The 22098-nt window shown below is 39.0% G+C and overlaps 1 protein-coding gene across 22 annotated transcripts in view; it reads right to left on the reverse strand.

The window, feature by feature from the left end:
* The window catches only part of KANK1 (KN motif and ankyrin repeat domains 1), a 240862-nt gene that overhangs the window by 63717 nt on the left and 155047 nt on the right, over nucleotides 1–22098 (reverse strand). For 18 of the 22 annotated variants that reach the window (XR_012424764.1, XM_045373169.2, XM_005581851.4 and 15 more), the window contains one exon: nucleotides 5517–5636. Coding sequence is in view for 17 of the 22 variants with exons in the window: in XM_045373169.2 (XP_045229104.2) it covers nucleotides 5517–5553 (37 nt within the window). In the remaining 5 variants the exon portion in view is untranslated. Of the gene's footprint in view, nucleotides 1–5484; nucleotides 5637–22098 lie in introns of all 22 variants that reach the window. The other 4 variants (XM_074017598.1, XM_065530647.1, XM_074017594.1 and 1 more) reach the window with 1 other exon arrangement.

Below are 22098 nucleotides of genomic sequence, written 5' to 3' on the forward strand. Positions count from 1 at the left end.
GAAAACTTGGAAAAATGCAAAGAATGTTAAAGTCAAGAGTTGATACCCAAATCTATAAAAGCTTATTGAAACTGCATTTAAGTTTGTTAGCCTGAAAAGGTTGAAAAAGGAATACTAAAAATAAGATGTAGTGTGGAATTTTGAGTAATTCTTCTCTTCTGGTTTCCTATCAAATTTTATGTTATCATTAATTTAAATAATTTTTTTTTTTTTGAGATGGAGTCTCACTCTGTCACACAGGCTGGAGTGCAGTGGTACCATGTCAGGTCACTGCAACCTCCGTCTTCTGGGTTCAAGCAATTCTCCTGCCTCAGCTTTCCGAGTAGCTGGAATTACAGGCGCCCACTACCACGCCCGGCTAGTTTTTATATTTTTAGTAGAGACGGATTTTCACCATGTTGGCCAGGCTGGTCTCGAGCTCCTGACCTCAGGTGATCTACCTGCTTCGGCCTCCCAAAGTGCTGGGATTACAGGCATGAGCCACTGTGCCCGGCCTAAATAACATTTTAATGCAATTCAATAAGCATCTTTAATAAATAAATATGTATTTGTCTGAAACAATATATATCCAGGCTGTAAAAAAAGGAATAGCATAAGGCAAAAGCTATAATAAATTGGGGAAGGCAACTATTAGCAAAAATAAAGGCGATGAGAGCAGGCATAAAAAGTCACCTCCCAGTGCTCATCCATTATGTCATTTAACTGGGTTTAATGAGGATGTTAATACAACTCTGGCCCCGATATCATGGCGTCCAGCAGGGCCTGACAGGAGGGTACCTGGGGTGTTTCCTGATCAGCAGCTCGTGACAGGGACAAGAGAACAAGGGGAATGGTGCTATCCCCTGATATCTGACCAGCACTTTATGTTTTAAAAAGTGTTTTTACAACTATTGTTTTATTTTTTCCCCTCACAACCACCTTGTGAAGAAGGTAGGATAGCTATTATTATCTTTCTTTCACAACTAAGCCACTTGTTATTTGGCTTTTAAAGCACATCTAAGCTCTAATTAAAGTTTCACGACATTAATTAGTGTTTAGAGAGGTATCAATCAGTGCATCCAATTTACAACATGATTCAAAAACTTGGGGAAAAAGCAGACTGCCTCATGCCCACACCCCAAAGAGATACGGCTATTTTCCTAACCAACGATCACCATTTACTTCCTAGCTGGCTATGAGAGAACAGTCAAGAGCAATTTATGATGCTCTTATCTCCTTAACAAAAGACATTAGAGTACTGTTAGCAGTACCATAATAACATGTTTTTTGTTTTTTGCTTTAGAGGTAGGGTCTGGCTCTCTCACCCAGGCTGGAGTGCAGTGGTACCATCATAACTCACTGCAGCCTCAAACTCCTGGGCTCAAGCAATCCTCCCACCTCAGCCTCCTGAGTAGCTGGGACTACAGGTGCATGCCACTATGCCTGGCTAATTTAAAAAAATTTTTTTTCTTTTTTGGTAGAGATAGACTCTTGCTATGTTGCCCACACCGGTCTCGAACTCCTGGACCCAAGCAATCCTCCCTCCTCGGCCTTCCAAAATGTTGGGATTACAGGTATGAGCCATGCCATCTGGCCTAAAATGTTTTAAATTAAAGAAAACAATACTGTACTGATCAAGAGAAGTAGGATGGAGGATCTGGTGAAAAAGAGAGAACACTATGAGGAATGACTGATATTGATGGGCTGGTGGTAAGGAAGGGCAGGAGGGGGTGCAATCCAGAAGGGGTACATAGGTAGGGCTGCACACAAAAGTAGAACACCATTAAACTGAATTTTAGATAAACAATGAACACGTTTTTAGTATTTTTTTTTTCTGGCAACTGTGTACACAGACTTCAACTTTCCCTAGAATGTACAATCCTTGAGGGCAGAAATGTTTGCCACTTTTGTTCACTGCTGTATCCCCAGTACCTAAAACAGCACATAGTAGGTGCTCATGTGTATCTGGCCTATACTAATAAGGTTTATTTCTTAAGCTAAGTAGTGTGTACAAAGGTGCTTGTTATATAACTTTCACACATTATGTATGTCTGAAGTGTGGCATAATACGTTTTACAAATTACAGCATTAATGAATAGCTCGTTTTAAAAGCAGTTTCTTTTACCCCACCTCACTGAAGGACTCCAATGGGAAGTCAGAGTATAAAAGGTTGTGAATCACCCCTTACACCCCATTTAAATGTTACATGGGGATGTCAACTTGAGATGATCAGTCGTCAGATGTATTTTGTGCTAAGGGCATGGTTTGGCCTTTCCCAGAGGCTCCTCTTTGGCTTGTTTTATTTCCATAGTCTTATTTTATTAAGACTATGGAAAGTGCTTCCTTTGCCACTGCCCTGACTCCATCGTCACATGAAATTTCCCCTCATGCTCTATGGAGCCCGAGCAGCAATTTTCGGAAATTGAAAAAACATATAATTTACTCCACATCTAAAACTCCTACTAAACCCAAATAGCTTATCCTTTTCTCACAGGAGACCAGTAATTGGCCCTCACTAGCTGCCATGAAGCCCTTTTTATCTCACCTTCATCTAGGCTCTCTAAATGTTACTTATATGCACAGAAGTGTATTTATAACCCGCATCTCTTACATTGAGTATTTTTTTAAACATCGGAGAGGTGTTTCTTTTGTAAACAAAGTGGGAAAAGGTAAAGGAATGATTTTTATAAACATATTCTCAACCATGTGAAATATATAACATTTGAAGACTATGTAAAAAATAGGAAGACATTTATTTGTAGGTGGTATTATTATCAGTAATTCTTGCTTTTGTTTTGTTTTGTTTTCAGGCAATACGACACTTTTAAATTTTCAGCTGGGTGCGGTGGCTCATGCCTGTAATCCCAGCACTTTGGGAGGCCGAGGTGGGCAGATCACCTGAGGTCACGAGTTCAACACCAGCCTGGTAAACATGGTGAAACCTCATCTCTACTAAAAATACAAAAATTGGCCAGGCGTGATGGCATGGGCCTATAATCCCAGCTACTTGGGAAGCTGAGGCACAAGAATCGCTTGAACCCAGGAGGCAGAGGTTGCAGTGAGCCGATATCGCGCCACTGCACTCCAACCTGGGTGACAGAGCGAGACTCTATCTCAAAAAAAAAGAGAAAATTTTTTTTTCTATGAGTGTCATATATATGGTGTACACACATTTGTGTTTGTATATACATATATGTATGGATGTGTATTACTGTGTGCATATATACATATACAGACACATACACATATATGTATGTTTGTGTATATATTACTGTTTATGGTTGAGTCTCTAATTAGATTTGCTTACAGATGTACAGGGGTCATGGTAAGTAAAAAATCTCCCCCTGCACAGTCCAGATACCTGTCTGCAGTAACAATTCATACTTTGACACCCTGAAAGCTGCAAATCAGAGAGCTTTCTTTTGCTTTCCACCTCAATGCCTAGACCTGTTAGGCAGAATACCAGGTGGGAAGGAAAAGTTATAGCTTGCTTATTAGATCTTAGGAACAAAGAAAAAAGGTAAGTACAGAACAAACCAAGTTGGAAAGGAATTAGTGGGGTATGTATTTAAACCTATGAAGAAAGGATTTTGCCCAAGGCACCAGAAGAAAGTTGAGGTCTTGAGGCACCAACAACCATAAACACCTCTTCTCCTGAGCGTGTGAATGGAAGCAAATGGAGGGCAAGGGAGGAAACCACAGCATCAGAGGGAATTGAAACCCACCTACTACACTTGAAATTTCATGTTTCAATTTCCTCTCTCATCAAATATTTTACTAGAGAAAGCCATCATCATTCTGATTTATTTATTTATTTATTTATTTTGATATGGAGTCTCACTCCGTCACCTAGGCTGGAGGGCAGTGGTGCAATCTGGGCCCACTGCAACCTCTGCCTACCAGGTTCCAGCCATTCCTGTCTTAGCCTCCTAAGTAGCTGAGATTACAGGCATGCGCCACCATGCCTGGCTAATTTTTGTATTTTTGTAGAGATGGGGTTTCGTCATGTTGGCCAGGCTGGTCTTGAACTACTGACTTTGGGTGACCCATCCCCCTTGGCCTCCCCAAGTGCTGGGATTACAGGTGTGAGCCACCGCCCATAATTCTGATTTATCTTACTTCATTTAAGTAAGTCCCTGAACTTCTCTGTGACATTACATAGGGATGATGATGACAGTAAAATAATAGCTTAATCTCATTAGATTATTGTGAGGATTAAGTATGAAAATGCAGGCAAAGCATTTTAGGCACTATGGTGCATATTAAGTGTTCAATGAATGTTAGATGTTACCATTCATGTCTTTATTATTGATAGTAGTCCCACAGCAGAATCTACAAAAGTCTCAAGAAGCTGGGCAGTGAAAAGGTCAAAAATGGAACGCACAGGGAAAGATCAGTCATCCCAGAACAAACAACTGACTTTATCTGGGTTTGGGTTACAGTGTTCTACCCAGAGGAGATACTTGCAGCTGAGACTGCTAGAATAAAAAGTCACATTCATGGGCTGGGAATGCCCACTTTAGAGGTCATTTCCTGCTGTTGTCTTCAAAAGTGCTTTACGGCTTACATAGCTCCTGTAAGTATGTTTCTGGTGCGCTCACTGGTCCTAAACTGGCAGGTGGACATACTTACCGATGGTTTACATGTGGAGAAATAGCCCTGCCCAATATTTCATGGTTAGTGCTGGAACTAGGACTCAAATTCAGGTTTCCTGGCTCCAGTTCTACACTTGCTCCAGTATATAATGTTGTCATCTGAAGGTGTTCAGAGCTAGCAGAGGTAGGACTCTGAACTCAGATGCTCAGAAAAAATTTCTGCATAGACGATTACTGTTCTCACTCATTCAGCTATCTGGTAGATAACTCAACAAAGAAATGAACACTCGGCATGCCATTTTGGGCAGGTTGTCCCCATGGTGATGTGTCTCTTAGGAGGATCTTCTCTGCATTTCGTGTAGATTTCTCCCAAATCTCACAGGAGCAATATTGGAACAGAAAGTGAAACTATATAAATCTCTAATATAACCAAAATAAGAATTCAAATACAGGTCTTTATGATTCATAATACGGCTTGTTGCATATTCCTAATAGAATCACTTTACAGAATATATACTTCTCTTCCCCCCTTTCTCTTTGTTTAGCAACATCAAACAAAAGCTGCTTGGAAGTGGATACTAGAAATTGGTTTTAAGCATCCAAACTAATTTCCTTTCTCCTCATTCAATCCCTCAGAAAGAAGTGCAAGAGGAGTATACATTACATTTGCATCAGCATTCAGGATTTAAATTTGTCTTTTAACACTTCAACAGAATTGACTTAGGTAATACTTTACTCAACTGATTTCAGTGCAAGACTCCAAGATAAAAGTAAATTTTCTAGAGTAAAACAAAACAAAACCAAACTTCAATGGATAGAAAATTGCTTTGAAATCCTAGTTATCTAGGCAACTTGCTATTATCCGTTCATTATTAAAGAGAATAAAAAATTAGTTTGAGAAAAGACATACGTTTAAACACACACTCCAGAGCACAGGGTTACCTGAGGCACTGCCGTTAACCTTTGTGGTATGAGCCATGCTGGCTTGAGCTCAGTGATAGATCCAGAAAGGAGTGAGGAGTCATGCAAATTTTATGCATCAAGTTCTCAAAGGCATTCAACCTGAAACAATAAAGAGAGCCCCATCAAAATGGATCATTTAAAAATATGTACAACACTAAATCTTAGACTTCTATTTACAAAGATGACTGCTAACAGAGAAAGCAAATCAGAATGGGGGAAGAAAGACTGTAGATCCAGGAGGTGACTGCACTGGACCTGGCAGTATGGAGATAACACCCATGGATGTACCAGTGGCTGTATACTGAGAGGAGGTCTCTACACATAATACTCTATGGGAAACAAAATTGGTTCTCTAGAAGTGTGACTATTTTAGGAAAGCGGTCACCAAATACAAATGACCTCCTAATGTGTAGCGTTCTACAAAATATTTTTGTTTTTTAACCATATCTTCCTTTCCAAATTCTGGTTCAAAAGGTTCATTTATTCAACTGCATTTCAAAGCAATTATTGCACCAAATGTTTACATTTTTAAAAAGATTAACTTTATGGAAATTCTTTTGAGATATCTGAAGTCTTTCTACCAACGCCTCTTTCTTACATGCAACCAGCTTTCTAAAGCACAAATCTGATCCAGTCAGTCCTCCTCCTCTTAAAACAAACAAACAAAAATCATTATCTCCCACTGTGCTGTTGGATAAACTTCAAATTGTTAGAGGCATTCGAACCAGAGTAACTCCATCTTGAATAGGGGCTAGATAAAATAAGGCTGAGACCTTTATTTTAAGTCTACATTCCCAGGAGGTTAGGCATTCTTAGTCACAGGATGAGATAGGTCAGCACAAAATACAGGTCACAAAGACCTTGCTGATAAACAGGTTGTGGTACAGAAGCCGGCCAAAACCCACCAAAGCCAAGATGGTGATGAAAGTGATCGCTGGTTATTCTCACTGCTCATTATACACTAATTAGAATGCATTACCATGCTAAATAACACTCCCACCAGTACCAGGACAGTTTGCAAATGCCATGGCAATGTCAGGAAGTTATCCTATATGGTCTAAAAAGCGGAGGACCCCTCAGTTCCAGGAACTGCCCACCCTTTCCTGCAAAACTCACGAATAATCCACCTCTTGTTTAGCATATAATCAAGAAGTAACTTTAAGTATAATCAGTTGAGCAGCACATGCTCCTGCTCTGCCTATGGAGTAGCCATTCTTTATTCCTTTACTTTCTTAATAAACTTGCTTTCACTTTACTCTATGGATTCGCCTCTTATTCCTTCTTGTGAGAGATCCAAGATCTTGCAGTCTGGATGAGGACCCCTTTCCGGTAACAAAATGATAGAGCATGGCACATAGTTTTGAAACACTGGGGTCCGCACTGGGCAGTATATTCATTTTATATTGATATTTCTATTTAAAAGTTACCTGAGATTACCATAATAAGACTTATATTTCAATCACAAAATTTAAAACAAAAAAAGAAAAAAAATGAAAAAAACACTTGTTTCCCCTTTGGTTTTTCCAAATACCACCTGAAAAATACTAGCAAACAGTAAACAATAGTACATATAGAAATTCCATTTCCATGGTGCTCAAACTCTGACTCTAGACCCATGAAATCAGAAGAACTGGGGTGAAACAACTTCTAAATTGAGAACTGAAGTGTCAATTCAGAAATCCACATGACCTCCTAGCAACAGGATGCTAGAATAATATCCGTATACACTAATTCTAATGCAGCCATTGAAATCATGTAAGTTTTTAATAAGGTAAAATATTCAAAGTATGTTAGTTAAAAGAAAAACAAAACTGTGTACTATCCTCAACCTAATTTTATTAAAAATATGTATGTGTATACGTACATATTTAATTTAAACGATGAGAAGTAAATGTACCAAAATGTTCACTGTGGTTGCCTCTGGCTGATGAAATCATGGATTTTAGCTCTTTTCTTATTTTTGTGATAATAATTATTAAAAATAAATATTTAGGCCGGACGCGGTGGCTCACACCTGTAATCCCAGCACTTTGGGAAGCCGACGTGGGCGGATCACCTGAGGTCAGAGTTTGAGACCAGCGTGGCCAACACAGCAAAACCTCGTCTCTACTAAAAAAATACAAAAATTAGCCAGGCTTGGTGGTGTATGCCTGTAATCCCATCTACTTGGGAGGCTGAGGCACCAGAACCACTCGAACCTGGGGGGGCAGAGGTTGTGGTGAGCCGAGACTGCACCACTGCACCCCAGCCTCGGTGGCAGAACGAGTCAAAAAATAAAAATAAAATATAAATATTTAGACCCTTTCTGTCAATGTTGTTTTATTTGCTTTAAAATCCTCAGGGAAAAGAAAAGGTATTTTTTAAAATGCTATGCAAAAAAGGAAACTATCAGGCTACAATCATGAAGTATAGGGGTTGGAAATATAAGTAAATAAAAAGGAAGGAAAAGGAAATGGCTGATTGCTTTGATCACACAGGGTGAGAATTTCTTGCCACTTAGCTAGTGAAATTTTCCTCATTGTTTAAATGGGTTTGCACCACAGTTCAAAGCTAACTACCGTGAAAGCAACTCAGGGTAAACTGAAAAGGAACCTTTTTTCTCTCTCTTTTTTTTCTTTTTTAAACAGATTGCTTCTGACAAGCCTGCCCCCCGCATGGCTTTTCCAGCTACACTGACTAGCACTGTGTTCACCTGCAGAGAGGAGATTCTAAACCGTCCACTCCCTGCTGATCCTTAGTTTCTGGCTGGTGGCACACCAGGACAGGATGGCTCCAAGCTCCCTGATAAAGGGGTAATCACCTGACTTTCTCTTGGAAACAGAGGCACTGGTTCAGGTCCACAACATTGAACTTGGAGAGCAATAACCTTTGTGTGCACAGTCATTGGTGGCTGAATCAAAAGGCAGGCTTTAGGGATAGAGTAAATACTGTCTTTTAAGAATAGGAGTGAACGTCTATAAATTTCTGACAAACGCAGATTTGGAAAAAAAAAAAGGGGGGGGGGAGACTGGGAAGACCAGAGAGGGAGGCGGTGGGGAAATGAAGGGGCAAACGAAAGAAGCCCAGTTTCTGGAATTATTCAACTAAGCATACTTTTCAAAGCTAATAACCACAAAACCCTAAGCCAAACCCTGTTTACTGGCCCCCTCCTAGCCTTGTGTGTTTGCACTCTCGCTCCATAACGGCTTGTAAATACCACCATGTAAAACCTTGAAGGCAAACAGAAGACAAGAAGGGACAAGCTGCATGTGCTGGGGGTGAATGAAGTATGTGTCAAGGTATTTGGATGGAGATGTGCCCAGAATCTTCCTAGTCAAGCTTAATAAACTTTGGCCCAAGGTCCTCTCCCGCTATTGAAACTCTTTCATCTGGCAGATCTTTTTCTCAGATCCAAATTGGTGCCTCCCACCCTTCTCCAAACTGAACAATAAAACCAAAATAAGTAGGAAACCTAAAATTAGGAACTATAAGCATATCACTGGTAAAATAACAAGACACCGTCGACCGGGCACAGTGGCTCATGCCTGTAATCCCAGCACTTTGGGAGGCCGAGGTGGGTGGATCTCCTGAGGCCAGGAGTTCGAGACCAGCCTGGCCAACATGGCAAAACCCCATCTCTACTACAACTACAAAAATTAGCTGCGTGTGGTGGTGCACGCCTGTGATCCCAGCTACTTGGGAGACTGAGGCACAAGAATCACCTGAACAGGGAGGCAGAGACTACAGTGAGCCAAGATCATGCCACTGCATTCCAGCCTGCAGAGCAGAGTGAGACCCTGTCTCAAACAAAAAAAAAAAAAGACACTGTCACTGGGTGTGGATCCTGGCAGTGTCTGTGCAAAGAGAACGGCTGTATATTGTGCATTGATTTTTCTCAGTTATTGTTCATGCTGACAGGCGGCCTCAAATTGTAAGGGCTCATTCTTCTTAATGCTATGCAGATTCTTATGCCGGTACATCGTATAAACCAGAAAAGGTTTGGCCACAGTCCATTCCTGTGTTACAGATCGATAAACTGCTTCTTTTCTCCCCCAGAGGAGAGTGCAAACTAGTAAATCTTAAGTGGTACAATGGTGGCTTAGTTCTCCTAGCTAAGAAAAAAGCACTCTTGCGAAAGGATTTAGGAAAATACATCAGAGAAAACAAAGAATTTGTCTTCGTCTATATTTCGGGAGACTGAATGAAGGATGCTGATGCATGTTTTAATAGATCACCAAGTAAGGTACAATGAATGACGGAAACATTGCATGAGCTGACCCCACAAATACTTTACATTAGCTAAAATGATACAAATATGAAAAATAGCACACTAGAACTTTGCTAAAAAGACACCAATGCAAACAAGTAGTTATATAAAATTGAGATTTGATATATACTCTGCACTGCTAAACTATCAAATGCCACTATCTCAGCTAGAAACAAGATAATGCTGATGATAATATTGATGGTAATGTTGATGGCAGCTAATGTTAATAGACCTCTTACTACTATTATTGAAATATAAAATGTCACCTAAAGTGTATCATTAAGTACTACTAATAAAAAAGATGTCACTTAAATGACAAAATGCTAATCAAGAAATTACATTCATTATAAGACACATCCACAATTCAGAGGCGATATGAGAAAAATGTGTATCTTACAACTGATGAAATTGTTACATTCAAGGGACTTTTAAAAACACTTAACAGTTATTACCTTGCTTAAACTTCACAACAACCCTACAAAGTACTACCCTTCTCTCCATTGTATACATAAGAAACAAGCACAGGGAGTTTTAGAACTTGCTCACATCACACAGCTAGTATGACAGCACTGACATTTAAAGCTGTGTAATTCAGCCCTAGAGTTTTGTGATTATGTCATTTAGAGTAAGGGCACTATGGTTTTAACAAATGAGAACTTAAGGCATAAATGAGTGATGCATATATGTAAGGTAGTCACTTTAGTTACGTATATGCTTACTGCAAGGAGGCTTTGCACAAATCCTTTTTAGATAAGAAAGCTGCATCTCGGAATTTCATGTTTTTTTGTTTTTCTTTTTTGAGATGGAATCTTGCTCTGTTGCCCAGGCTGGAGTGCAGTGGCGCAATCTCAGTTCACTGCAATCTCCGCCTCCCAGGTTCAGGCGATTCTCCTACCTCAGCCTCCCAAGCAGCTGGGATTACAGGTGTGCGCCACCATGCCTGGCTAATTTTTGCATTTTTAGTAGAGATGGGGTTTCACCATGTTGGCCAGGCTGGTATAATATGTTTTTAGAGCAATTGTATTTGCAACCTTGTTCCTTGGAGTAACACATTTAAGAGCCTGAAGTACTTATATGACACACAGGAAATGTTTCTCAGTACCTAACCAGTACACTTTGAGACGGAGTCTCGCTCTGTCACCCAGGCTGGAGTACAGTGGCACCATCTCGGCTCACTGCAAGTTCTACCTCGTGGGTTCACGCCATTCTCCTGCCTCAGCCTCCCCAGTAGCTGGGACTTCAGGCACACGCCACCATGTCCAGATAATTTTTTGTATTTTTAGTAGAGATGGGGTTTCACCATGTTAGCCAGGATGGTCTCGATCTCCTGACCTTGTGATCCGCACGCCTTGGCCTCCCAAAGTGCTGGGATTACAGGTGTGAGACACCACATCCGGCCCCAGTACACTCTTTTCTAGACTGCACAGTATTAGTAGAGCAGGCTTGACTATCAACCTTGTTCTTTACATGAATGTCAACTGTTTCAAAAAATCAAATACTTTCTAAACTGAAAAACAAAAAACAAAAAATCCACCAGGTGGAAGGTTCTAAACGCAATGGTAGGAGTTTCCAAAATGCATAAAAACTAGGGCAGGATATTGGAATCAGAATCTTGCCACTCAAAATAAGAATTATACTTAAAAAATGTAGATGAAAGCTGGCTTCACTTCTCCCCACAGAATAACCAAAATAAATATACGTCATCGAGATTATCACCAGCAATCTCCCAGAACTCATGAAACACAATGGGTCAGTTCCTGGGGCCACTGAGAAGTAAAAAAAAAAAAAACTCCAGGAGACAGTAAGAGAACCAGATTTTCATATCTGTGACACCCTTCTGCTTGGTATCAAGCACATGTAATACTTCCCCCAACTCAGATTCTACACTGGAAAAAGTGAGATTAAGGTGGACACATAACTTGCCTACCATCGTGGCTTCTTTGGCAGGAGACTTATCCATGCCTCAACCCATGAGACACATCAAGGGTGCCTGAAGGGAGACAACACCCTGTGGACAGCCGCACACAAAGGGAGGAGGTAGGATTACCATCTCCAGCCCTGGAAGCTCCACTCTGTAACTCAACCAAAGGAGATGCCAAATCAGCGTGGCTGTTCAGCAGCACTATGCTGTAGGAGGTAGATTCCACAGGTCTCTTGGGCATGAACTCCTAGCCAGCCTTTCCATACCACAGGGATAGCTCCTTTGGAACCTCCCCCATTCCAGCCAGGCAATCCTCTGATCCTTTGCTAGAAGAACAGAGGCAAACCTGGGTTTTAAGTACCACTTAGTGCAGAAAAAGAGGCAGTGATCTAGCAGAAAAAATGTGTAAGAAATTCAACAGATAAATTACAAAAATCTCTAAGCAAATGTAACCAGTAAAAACCAAAATAGACTAGACAGAGAATACTGGAATAATAATAAATCCTTTAATGCAAAGACACAGACATATATCCACAAGAACATGGAACCATGACCTCCCCAAATGTATAAAGCAAGGAACCAGTGACTGACCCTAATGAGATGGTGATTCATGAGCTCTCTGACCAAGAATTCAAAATAGCAGTTTTATGGAAACTCAGGGATCTCCAAGATAACACAGAAAAGCAATTCAGAAACTTATCAGAGGAATTTAACAGAGATTGAAGTGATAAAAAAAACCAAATGAATCTTGAAACTGAAAAATATATTTGCTAACTGAAAAATTCATTGGAGGCTCTCAACAGCAGAATGCATCAAGCAGAGGAAAGAATCAGCGAGCTCAAAGACAGGCTCTTTGAAATTACATAGAGGAGAAAAAGTAAAATGAATGGAAAGATATTATAGAAAGATTGCCTACAAGATATAGAAAATTACCTTAAAAGACCAAATCTAAGAATTATTGGCATTCAAGAGAATGTTGAGCAAGAGTGAGGGGTAGAAAAAAGCTTACTCATATGAGAAAAATATCCAGGTAGAGGAAGGTCAGAAAACACCAAACAGATATGACCCAAATAAAACTACCCCCAAGGCATACAATAATCAAACTCTCAAAGGTCAAGGACAAAAAGAGGATACTAAAAGCAGCAAGAAAAAAGGAGGAAATAACATACAAAGAAACTCAACTTCATTTGGCAACAGACTTCTCAATGGAAACCATATTAAGTCAGGAGGAAGTAGAATGATATTTTCAAAGTGCTGAAAGAAAAACCCCCCAAAACCCTGCTATCCTCAAACACTTTATCCAGCAAACAGCAGAAATAGCCTTCAAGTATGAAGGAGACAGAGTCTTTTTCTGACAAACAAAAGCTAAGAGAATTTACCATCACTAGATCTGTCTTATAAGAAATGTTAAAGAGGGTTCTTCAATCTGAAATGAAAAAACATTAATGTGCAAAAAGAAAACATTTGAAGGTATAAAACCTGCAGGTAACATCAAGTATAGAAACTCCCAGAATATTCAAATACTATAATTGTCATGTGCAGTCCACCCGTAAGTAGCCCATAAGTCTAGTATGACACCTAAAAGACAATCTATCAAAAACCGTAACAGCGACAGCAACCTGTTAAGAGACAGGCAACATAAAAATACATAAATTGAGACCAACAAAAGTCAAAATGTCAGGAGTTGGAATTAAAGATGGAGGGTTGTTTTAAAGTTTTTTATTTATTCTTTTTTTGTGATCTAAGACAGGGATCTCCAACCCCTGAGCCATGGACCAGTACTGGTCCGTGGCATGTTGGGAACCAGGTCACACAGCAGGAGGTGAGCACAGGCCAGCAAGCATTACGGCCTGAGCTCCGACTCCTGTCAGATCATCAGCAGCATAGATTCTCATAAGAGTGCAAACCCTATTGTGAACTGCAAGTGTGAAGGATCTAGGTTGAGCATTCCTTATAAGCATCTAATGCCTGATGATCTAAGATAGAACAGTTTCATCCCAAAACCATCCCCACTGCTCTGTCTATGGAAAAATTGTCTTCCATGAAACTGGTCCCTGGTGCCAAAACAGATTGGGGACTGCTTATCTAAGATAAGCTGTCATCTCTTTAAAATAACTTGTTATATCTATAAGATGTTTTCTATAAGCCTCATGGTAGCCACAATGTAAAAACCTATAATAAACACACTAAAAAATAAACAACAACAAATTAAAACATAGTACCAGAGAAAGTGACTTAACCATAAAGGATGACAGGAAGAAAGGAGGACAAGAGTTATAAAACAACCAGAATACAAGAAACAAAATGGTAATTCTCCATTCAGAAATTTATCGGAGAAATTTAACAAAGAGGCATTATTCAAAAAATCAAACAGAAATCTTAGAACTAATACATCTGATGGACTGAAATTCAGCTCCCAAGTATATAAAGCAAACATTAATAGATACAAAGAGAGAGAGACTGTAATACAGTAATAGTGGAGGACGTCAAATACCCCACTTTTACCAACGAACATATCATCTAGACAGAAAAATCAACAAAGAAACCACTGTATCAAACTACACATCAGACCAAATAAGTCTAACTGGTATTTATAAAACACTTCACTCAACTGTTCAAATACACGTTTGTTTCATCAGTACATGGAACATTCCCAAGAATAAACCATATTTTAGGCCACAAAACAAGTTTCAACAAATTTTAAAAAGCAGAAATCATATCAAGTATCTTTTCTGACCACAATGGAATAAAACTCGGTATCAATAAGAAGAGGAATTTTGGGCCGGGTGTGGTGGTTCATGCCTGTAATCTCAGCACTTTGGGAGGCTGAGGTGGGCGGGTCATCTGATGTCAGGAGTTCGGGACCAGCCTGGCCAACATGGCAAAATCCTGTCTTATTAAAAATACAAAAATTAGCTGGGTGTGGTGGTGTACGCCTGTAATCCCAGCTACTTGGGAGGCTAAGGCAGGAGAACCACTTGAACCCAGGAGGTGGAGGTTGCAGATTGTGCCACTGCACTCCAGCCTAGATGACAGAACGAGACTCCATCTCAAAAAACAAAAACAAAAACAAAAACCTTTGGAAATTATACAAAAACATGGAAATTAAACAACATGCTCCTGAACATTGAGTTGATGAAGAAATAAGAACATTTAAAAATTCCTCAAAACAAATACAAATGGAAACACAACATACCAAAATCTATGGGATACAGTAAACACAGTACTAAGAGGGAGGGTTATAGCAATAAACATCTACATCAAAAAAGTTGAAAGACTTCCAAAAGACAACCTAAGAATGCAGCATCTCAAGGAACTAGAAAAGCAAGACCAAGCCAAACCCAAATTTACTAGAAGAAAGGAAATAAGGATCAGAGAAAAATAAATGAAATTGAGATTAAAACATTACAGAAGATCAACAAAAGTTTAGTTAAAAAAAAAAGACAAACCTTTAGCTAGACTAAAAAGAGAAGACACGAATAAATAAAATCAGAAACAAAAGATACAAAACAACAGAGACCATAGAAGTACAAAGAATCATTAGAGACAATTGCCAACAAATTGAAAAATCTAGAATAAAAAGATACATTCCTGGACACATACAACCAAAATTGAACCATGACGAAAGAGAAAACCTCAACAAACCAATAGCAAGTAATAAGATCAAAGCTATAATTAAAAGTCTCCTATCAAAGAAAAGTCCAGGATCTGATGAATTCTACTAAACATTTCAAGAAGAACTATAATAATTCTACTCAAACTCTTCAAAAAAAAAAAAAAATTGAAGAGGAGGGAATGCTCAAACTCATCCTGCAAGGCTGGCATTACTCTGATACCAAAATCAGATAAGGCCACAATGAAAAAAAAAAACAAAAAGACAATGATAGGCTAATTTCACTGATGAACACAGACAGAAAAATCCTCAACAAAACACTAACAAACTGAATTCAACAACATATTAAAAAGATCATTCAACATTATCAAGTGGGATTCATCCCAGGGATGCAAAGATGGTTCAGCATATGCAAATCAATAAATGTTATACACATTAACAGAACCAAGAACAAAAACCATATGATCATTTCAATAAGTGCTGAAAAGTATTCAATTAAATTCAATATCCCTTTATTTTAAAAACCTTCAACAAACCGGGTACAGAGGAAACATACCTCAAAATAATAAAGGCCATATATGACAAATTCACAGCTGACATCATACCAAACAGGGAAAACCTAAAAGCCTTTCCACTGAGATCTGGAACAAGACAAGGGTGTGCACTTCCACTACCTTTATTCAATATAAAGTGGAAGTCCTGGCCAGACAATTAGTCAAGAAAAATAAATAAAGGGTGTTCATATTGGAAAGAAAGAAGTCAAATTAGCTTTCAATGTAGATGACAGGATCTTCTATTTTTAAAAATCAAAAAACTACTAGAAGTAATAAGTGAATTCAGTAAAGTTTCAGGATACAAAACCAACATACAAAATTCAGTAGCATTTATATATACCAACAGTGAACAATCTGGAAAAGAGAGAAAGCAATCTAATTTATTATATCTACACAAAATGTAAAATACTCAGGAATCTTTTTTTTTTTTTTTTTTTTTTGAGACAGGGTTTTGCTCTGTCACCCAGGTTGCAGTGCAGCAGCGTGATCACAGCTCACTGCAGTCTTGATCTCTTGGTCTCAAGCGATCCTCCAACTTCAGCCTCCCAAGTAGCTGCAACTATAGGCACGTGCCACCATGTCTGGCTAATATTTTGATTTTTTTTGTAGAGATTAGGTCACACTATGCTGCCCAGGCTGGTCTCAAACTCCTGGGTTCAAGCAATTCTCCTGCTTTGGCCTCTCAAAGTGTTGGGAATGCAGATGTCAGCCACTGTGCCTGGCCCCTAAGAATCAATTTAACCAAAGTTGTGAAAGATCTTTACAAGGAACACTATAAAACACTGATTAAATAGATGACACAAAAAATGGAAAAGATATTATTCCATGCTCATGGATTGAAAGAATACTGTTAAAATGACAACCCTACCCAAAGCAATTTACTGATTCAATGTAATCCCTATCAAAATACCAATGATACTCCCCATAGAAATAGAGCAGACAATCCTAAATTTTACACGGAACCTCAAATAACCAAAGCAATCTTGAGCAAAAAGAGCAAAGCTGGAGGTCTCACACTACTTGACTTAAAAATATACTACAAGGCTACAGTAGCCAGATCAGCATGGTACTGGCATAAAAAACAGACACGAACACCAACTGAACAGAATAGTGAACCCAGATATAAATCCATGCCATTTGCAGCCAACTGATTTTTGACAGAGGTGCCAACAATATACAACAGAGAAAGGACAGTCTCTTCAATAAATGGCACTGGGAAAACTGGATAACTATATGTAGAAGAATGAAACTAGACCTCTATCTCTCACCATGTACAAAAATCAAATACAAATGGATTTAGACTTAAATCTAACACCTGAAATTATAAAACTACTAAAAGAAAACATTGGGGAAATGCTCCAGGACATTGGTCTGGGCAAAAATTTTTTGTTTAAGTTCTCAAAAGCACAGGCAACAAAAGCAAAAAAGGACAAATGGGATTACATCAAGCTGAAAAGCTTCTGCACAGCAAAGGAAACAATCGACAAGCTGAAGAAACAACCCATAGAATGAGAGAAAGTATTTGCAAACTATCCATCTGACAAGAGATAAACAACCAGAATATATAAGGAGCTCAAACAACTCAACAGCAAAAAGTCATTAATCTGATTTTTAAAAGGGCAAAAGGCCTGAACAGATACTTCTCAACAAATGACCAATGGGTATAGGAAGTGCTCAACATCAGGAATTATCCAGAAAATGCAAATCAAAACCACAATGAGATATAATCTCACCCCAATTAGAATAGCTTTTATCAAAAAAGACAGGGACTAACATGCTGGTGAGGATATAGAGAAAGAAAAATCCTCACACGTTGTTGGTGGGAACGTAAATTACAACAGTCACTGTAGAAAACAGTTCAGAAGTTCCTCAAAAATCTAAAAGTAGAATACCATATGATCCAGCAATTCCACTACTGAGTATATATCTAACAGAAAGAGGCCGGGCGCGGTGGCTCAAACCTGTAATCCCAGCACTTTGGGAGGCCGAGACGGGCGGATCACGAGGTCGGGAGATCGAGACCATCCTGGCTAACACGGTGAAACCCCGTCTCTACTAAAAAAATACAAAAAACTAGCCGGGCGAGGTGGTGGACGCCTGTAGTCCCAGCTACTCGGGAGGCTGAGGTGGGAGAATGGCGTGAACCTGGGAGGCGGAGCTTGCAGTGAGCTGAGATCCGGCCACTGCACTCCAGCCTGGGCAACAGAGCGAGACTCCGTTTCCAAAAAAAAAAATAAAATAAAAATAAATAAATAAATAAATAAATAAAAGAAAGAAAACCAACATATTGAAGAGAGATCTATACTTGCATGTTTATTGCAGCACTATTCATAATAGCCAAAATATGGAATCAACCTAAGTGTCCCTTAATGGATGAACAAAGAAAATGTGGAGGCCAAGGCAGGTGGATCGCTTAAGTCCAGGAGTTTGAGACCAGCCTGGACAACATAGCAGGACCCCATCTCTACAAAATAATAATAAATATTTAAAAAGAAAATGTGGTAAAAATACACAATAGAATATTATCCAGCCATAAAAAGAATGAAATCCTGTCATGTGGAGCAACATGGATGAAACTGGGGGTCATTATGTTCAGTGAAATAAGCAAAGCACAGAAAGACAAATATCGCCATGTTCTCACTCATACATGGGAGCTACAAAAGTGAATCTCATGAAGACAGCGAGTAGACTGGTGGTTACCGGAGGCCGGGAGGGGTAGAGGGGATGGGGGATGAAAAGCAGTTGATTAATGGGTACAAATACACTTAGAAGAAATAAGACTTGGTGTTCGATAGATCAGGAGGATAATTACAGTTAACATTAATCAAGTGTATTATTAATACACTCAAAATAGCTTGAAGAGAATAATTCAAATGTTCCTAACATAAACAACAGATAAAAATTTAAGGTGACTGATATCCCAATTACCCTGATTTGATTGTATGAATGTATGAAATTATCACATGGACCCCCAAAATAGGTACAATATATATCAGTTTTAAAAATGAAAAATATGAAAGGAGAAACCACCATTTTGATATGAAAGTTCTAGAATCTTTTTATAATACATCACAGTATTTTTGTTCATTTAACAATAAAATTTAAAAGTCAATATAATTAACTTTACCTAAAATCTGGAAAAGACAGAATATACAAAAATTATTCAATCTTGCAACCCTAACAATTGTTATCACTGGAAGCTATTTTCAATATTTTATATACTTGTATGAATATTTTAATTACTTACCATAATACATTTTAAAGATCTACAATATCCTAGAATTTGTACCAGGCACTCTTTAGTTTCTATGTTGGAGGCATAACATAGAGTAAGGCATTGTACCTTCCCTAGAAGTTCATACACTAGGGCTGGAGGCAAATATTATAGAAACAATTAGAAGAGTAGTGTATACACAGTTCAATTCCAGTCCATAGAAAGGTGGTCTTATTTTGCCTGACAAGGGTGCATGTGGCCAAAAAAATTATTCATAATAAGAGATCACTTGGCCTAAGTCTTAAAGGATGAGTGAGTGCTTTTCAGGTCAAGAAAGGTGGAAGGGCATTCTAGGCAGAGGGGATGGCACATGCAAAGGCGGAAGATGAGAAGAAGTGCGTGGCAAGTAGCAGCTGGGGCCAGAGCATGGTCTCCTTATGAGGACTTAGTCGTAAATGAAGCAAACTGCCTGAGATAAAAGTGACCTAAGGAGACTGGGTAATAAAGAGGAACCTTAAGGAACTAGATTCTACAAGAACCAAACTGAAAAACGCACACACACAAATACAAACATTTTACCCTAACAAAAAATGCAGAGCTCATTTGACTTCTTCAAGTAAGTTAGTCTTTCATATGGGCAACCAAAAACCTATCTTATTATACATCAAGTATGATTACTCACATATTCCTGTAGACTACACAAAAATAGTCAATAATTAAAGTAACAAAAGTATGCTGGAGTAGAAACTCTCACCACAGTTTATTATCTGATTATCTTCTGGTGATTTCCAATACTGGCTCCTACCATAGGAAGAGTAGGGGTAATATTAACCAGCTCTTAGACATTTTGCAACCAAATTACCCAACATGACCTAATCCCATTTGGCTTCTTCGAACGTAGTAGATAATTTTCTTGGTATGAGTGGGTTAGAGGTGAAAAGAAATCTCAATTACGGATCAAGATCTAAATTATAATCTGTGTTAGTCAGTTTCTATTACTACAAAGCAGTACCTGAGACTGGGTAACTTATAAAGAAATGAGGTTTATTTTGGCTCATGGTTCTGCAAGATGTACAGGAAGTGCAGTGCCAGCATCTGCTTCTGGTGAGGGCCTCGAGAAACTTAGAGAAGGAAAGGGGGAGCTGGCATATTACATGGTGAGGTGTGGAGCAAGAGAGAGAAAGGAAAAGTACCAGGCTCTTTTTAAACAGCCAGCTCTCTCAAGAAGTCAGGAAAAAGCTCATTTCTTTCTTTTTTTTTTTTTTTTTTAAATTTATTTATTATTATTATTATACTTTAAGTTCTAGGGTAGGAAGGCACCAAGCCATTTATGAGGGATCTGCCCCCGTGATCCAGACATCTCCCACCAGGCCCCACCTCCAACATTGGGGATCACGTTTTAACACGAGATTTGGAGGGGACACGGATCCAAACCAGATCAGAATCTTACTTGGATACTGGCTTTCATTTCTAACGTAGGAAAAAGGTTGAGATTTGCCTATTAGGGAAATTTTATGCTGTGTTTGTCCAAACATTTATACTTGCAACTTTATTCTTTGGGGTAATAAAGGTAAGAAGCTGGTGGAGGTATTTTTATCACAGGCACAGAAACAAATAAAAATCTAGACAATAAAGAGAAAATATGGAAGAAACAACAGTAAATAAATTCATTTATTCATTCAACAAATGAATTTGTGTGCCCTTTGTGTGCCAGGCACTGTTTTTGGCACTGAAGATAGAGCAATGAACAAATTAGATACCTACCCACCCTCTCCCCCAAAAGTAATCTAAGTAGAGAACTGTGCTTTGAGCCCAAAGAAAATTAAATTTAGGTTCATACTGTGCTTAACAGATTAGCTGTCCTAAAGGCTAATTCCTGACTCATCTTTTTTGCCTTAGGTATTAGTCCATTCTCACAATGCTAATAAAGACACACCAGAGACTGGGTAATTTATAAAGGGAAGAGGTTTAACTGACTCACAGTTCAGCATGGCTGGGGAGACCTCAGGAAACTTACAATCATGGCAGAAGGGGAAGCAAACGCATCCTTCACATGGCAGCAGCAAGGAGAAGTGCCAAGCAAAAGCGGGGAAAGCCCCTTATTAAAACCATTAGATCTTGTGTAAACTCACTATCACAAGAATAGAATCAGGGTAACTGCCCCCATGATTCAATTACCTCCTATCGAGTCCCTCCCACGATACACGAGATTATGGGAACTACAATTCAAGACGAGATTTGGGTGGGGATACAGCCAAACCATACCACCTTATTTGAAGAGTTCCCATGATAGCATCTGCCTCCTTGTGTCCCAAAGTGCGCATGAGTGTGTTCAGCCTTTCTAGAAACCCTCACTGCTCATCCATTCTACATCATGAAAGTACACATCAGTATCTTTCCAAGAGCGTACACAAGGGCTGCACTGCAAACGAACAGGTTAAAACCATCTCGGAGCTGCAAATACTTTCAGAATCCCGTGCTGGCTCTGCTCCAGCTGGGTCTCTGAGACCCACACAGCTTCCTGAACATTTAAAGAAAACTGACATTTATCAGTGAAGGTTTATCAGATCATGAAAACCTAGGCTGAAAATCAGCTGTTCTGCTACAAAAGAAAGCAGCAACAGATAGTCTAAAGAAGAGCATCTGAATGAAAATCAGAATGATTAAACTTTCTTCTTTTTCAGTTAACCACCTTTATGTTTCTTCCTGAGTTGGGAGGAAAATAATTTTATGACTCAGTATAGGTACAATAAAACAGTATTCATTTGTTTGTAATCGATCTAGGGAAAACAGACCCTAGCAGAAACCTAAACCTTGACCTTATAAACATGATTGTATTAGTGGAGTCTTGCTCTTACTGAGCAAACATTCCTACTGCTGGTAGTTTCAACTAAAGTATCAGTAATTTTACCTATTTAAGCATTAAGGAACAACAATGTAGTGGCCACAGATATAAGAGTGAGTTTAGCATGATTTGAAAGGCTTTCTGTTCATTTCTTATTTTAAATGTACA

Source organism: Macaca fascicularis, chromosome 15 (assembly GCF_037993035.2).
Source record: "Macaca fascicularis isolate 582-1 chromosome 15, T2T-MFA8v1.1".
NCBI lineage: Eukaryota > Metazoa > Chordata > Mammalia > Primates > Cercopithecidae > Macaca > Macaca fascicularis.